The following is a 3136-nucleotide window of genomic DNA, read 5'->3' as shown; positions in this document are numbered from 1 at the left end:
ACATATAGCATTCCTTAAATGGGAGTCATTGCAATTTTGGTGTGAAGGTCCAAACCCGTCTTTATGCACAACTAGCACTTAACTTATGCACAGGCGCTTAATAAATAAACTGCCAAATTGATTTGCAATTAAGGTTGAATAAATGTTAGTTTTAGATGTATTGAACTTTTTCTGTATTTGAACCAAATGCTTTTAGAAGTTGTGTGTCATCCATGTATCATATCACTGAATTTCTGTAAAAGGAATACTCTAGGCTAGTTTGTAACAGTATTTAAAAGAGATCTAGAAACCACGAATTCTAATTTCTAGTTTGTAATTGCTTGATCAGGGGAGGCAAGTTGGTCTCAAAACAAACTGTCCAAACTAGCAGAGAAAGAAGATAATCACTGACTTCCCTAACTTATCCAACTACTCCAAATAATCATTCAGTGATTAGAAAATTACACACACATAAATATGGGTTGTAGAACATCATCAGTAGTTTGAATTGTTTAATCTAATTTTTTAATGTAGTTATGAAAAAGAGGAACTCAAGCCTTTCAGTAGGAGAGAGTCTAACATTATGCTGTTGAAATTTATTGTTTAGGCAACTGTATTCAATGTTGTGGGAGGGATTCAACATCTTGCATTCTTGGTTACCAGTTGAGTTATATATATGGGTTTTAGAACATCATCAGCAGTTTGAACGGTTTTATCTGATTTTTAAATTTAATTATGAAAAAGAGGAACTCAAGCCTTTCAGTAGGAGAGACTCTAACATTATGCTGTTGAAATTTACTGGTTAGGCAACTGTATTCAATATTGTGGGAGGGACTCAACATCTTGCATTCTTGGTTAGCGGTTGAGTTTCCCTGTCATATTTCTTGAGTCACTAAAGTTCTCTTCAATTATTGCATGAAGCACAACTAATATGTACACTTGTTCCTAGATTGACAAAGGTAATGTTGTTTTTGTAAAGGAAAAGATAATAAACGTCTACTTGATGTGATTTTCTTAAATTTAAATGCAACATTTTGATATGATATTATGTAAATTTTAAATTTCCATAAAATGGAAAGAATAAGCCTCACAGGTCATGGAAGAAATAGTATCTCTTTTATTTTTTATCAATTCCCAAAAAGTGAATTGAACACCACAAAAGACAGAAGGCCCTTCTTTGAAATGATTCCATATATGATAATGTTAAGCAAGACACACAACTGAGTTTGGTGAATAAAAACCCCTTCATAATCGCCTATTGTAGAAGAAAGGACACAAAAAGTTCACAGTCATGTCAACCCCCTTGAAAAACTTCTGTCTCCAACTCTTTCTCACCACAAGTAATAACAGTAAACCAGCAAAAACCACTCCATGTGAAAATCCCTGTCTAATCCCATACCATGGTATTTTCTTTCTCTTCTCTTTACTGTCATCTTCGTCATCAGTAATAGAAACAGGTGGAGCAAATTGTGGCCAAGAACAATTCTTCACAAGTGGACAGCCCCATAAATTTGGATTCCCTGAATGAGATGACTGGCCAAATGTCATCATCAATACTCCTTGCGGTATGCTTCCCGATAGGTGGTTGTTGGACAAATTTAAAGATCCCAAGTAGCATAGAGATTCAAGCTCCAAAGGGATATTTCCAGAAATGCCGTTTGAAGAAAGGTCCAGCACTGCTAGCTTACTTATTTCCCACAAAGTACTTGGAATAGTACCGTTGATATTGTTATTGGACAGATTAAGAAACTGCAAACCTTTAAGCTTGCCAAAATTAGAAGGAAGCTCTCCATTCAAATGATTTTTTGAGAGATCTATACCCTTGACATTCATATTAAATTTATCATATGTTAAGGTCATTGCTTTTAAATATAGAATGTTGTTCAGAATAAACCCTGATATCTGATTTGATGAAAGGTCGAGCATCTGAAGGTGTTTCAGGTTGCTAATTTCTGAAGGAATACTGCCTCTGAAATAATTACCCTTTACGACCAGCACCTGTAGGGCTGAAAGATTCTCAATTGTCTTTGGAATCGGACCTTTAAATGAGTTATGCCCAAAATCAATTATTTTTATAGATGTACAATCTGTTAATGAAGGAAAAAGACCACTTAGCTTATTGTTCTTAATTATGAAGGATTCCATGGGCAGCTTACCAAACTCATGGGGTATGCTTCCATCGAAACTATTATCCTTCAAATTTAGTACTGCAAGCCCCTCACAATGTTGGCAATATGAAGGAATTGATTATGTGTTGCATTGATGTTTTGTCATTGATGTCAACACTAGCTATTATGATTGGTTACCGGCAGACATATTTTGGTTACCTGTACAAGAACCAGTGTTACCGGCAGAAGGGACTATCAGTTGGATACTACCGACATGTTTGGATCAATGGAATATGTTTGGTTTGATGTGTTGCATGTTTCTGGAGTATATTTTGGTCAGTTGGTATTGACTTGTTGATCGGATGCCATCATACACTCTAATAAGCCTATACCGATAAGGTTTTAGGGTTTTATCGACAGAGCTTTTACTGAGAATCTTTGACAGGATGCCTAAGTGGTGTTGGTGCGGCATCTAGATGGAATTCGGGATGTAGAAGGTGATCTTTGTTCATGCCTCGACTGATTGGAGACATCGCTTTGGTGTGGTGGATCTATTTGCGTCCAGGTTATAGATCGGTATCATGTTACGTGTTCTCTACATGAAACTGGGATGATTTATGGATTGGTTAATGTTGTTTTGGTCTAAAACTGACATGTTATATCATTGAAATGTGGTTGAATGCAATGATCTTATTGTAATATCTTTTAGGTGGCCGACCTAATTGGTTTAGGCCTTAGGGTTTGTATAAATTGATGTAAGATCTCATTGTAGATTGTGGTGGTAATGGTCATAGAATGAAATATCATATGCGAAGGAGATTTGGTCGATCATAGGTGATCAAATTGGGTTTATGTAAGAGATCAAAGGCCTCCGGTATTGAGCTTAACCGAGACTATAATCAGACATGGTAGATGCTATCATTGGCAGTTCATTCTTTTGGATTGTTGTCCAATTATATTGAGGTGGTTATAGCCTCTTTATAGGCAGTGAGACTCCTTTGTAATGAGCAGTACGCTCTAGGCAGTGTGCCTTCCTACATGTGCAGGCC

General features: G+C 36.3%; 1 protein-coding gene across 1 annotated transcript; it reads right to left on the bottom strand.

Annotated features, from left to right (window-relative positions):
• Nucleotides 1-1224: 1224 nt before the first annotated feature.
• Nucleotides 1225-2124, bottom strand: LOC131041836 (receptor-like protein EIX2). Its single transcript, XM_057975056.2, has one exon. The coding sequence runs from the start codon at nt 2122-2124 to the stop codon at nt 1225-1227; it is 900 nt and encodes a 299-aa protein (XP_057831039.2).
• Between the last annotated feature and the right edge of the window lie 1012 nt (nt 2125-3136).

Source organism: Cryptomeria japonica, chromosome 11 (genome assembly GCF_030272615.1).
Source record: "Cryptomeria japonica chromosome 11, Sugi_1.0, whole genome shotgun sequence".
Classification (NCBI taxonomy): domain Eukaryota; kingdom Viridiplantae; phylum Streptophyta; class Pinopsida; order Cupressales; family Cupressaceae; genus Cryptomeria; species Cryptomeria japonica.
Note: the sequence above shows the minus strand (reverse complement) of the source record. Positions and strands in the feature narration are given on the sequence as shown.

Bases quoted from the DNA above. Each gene is read 5' to 3' on its own strand.
- LOC131041836 (XM_057975056.2), bottom strand. From the start codon at position 2,124: ATGGAATCCTTCATAATTAAGAACAATAAGCTAAGTGGTCTTTTTCCT.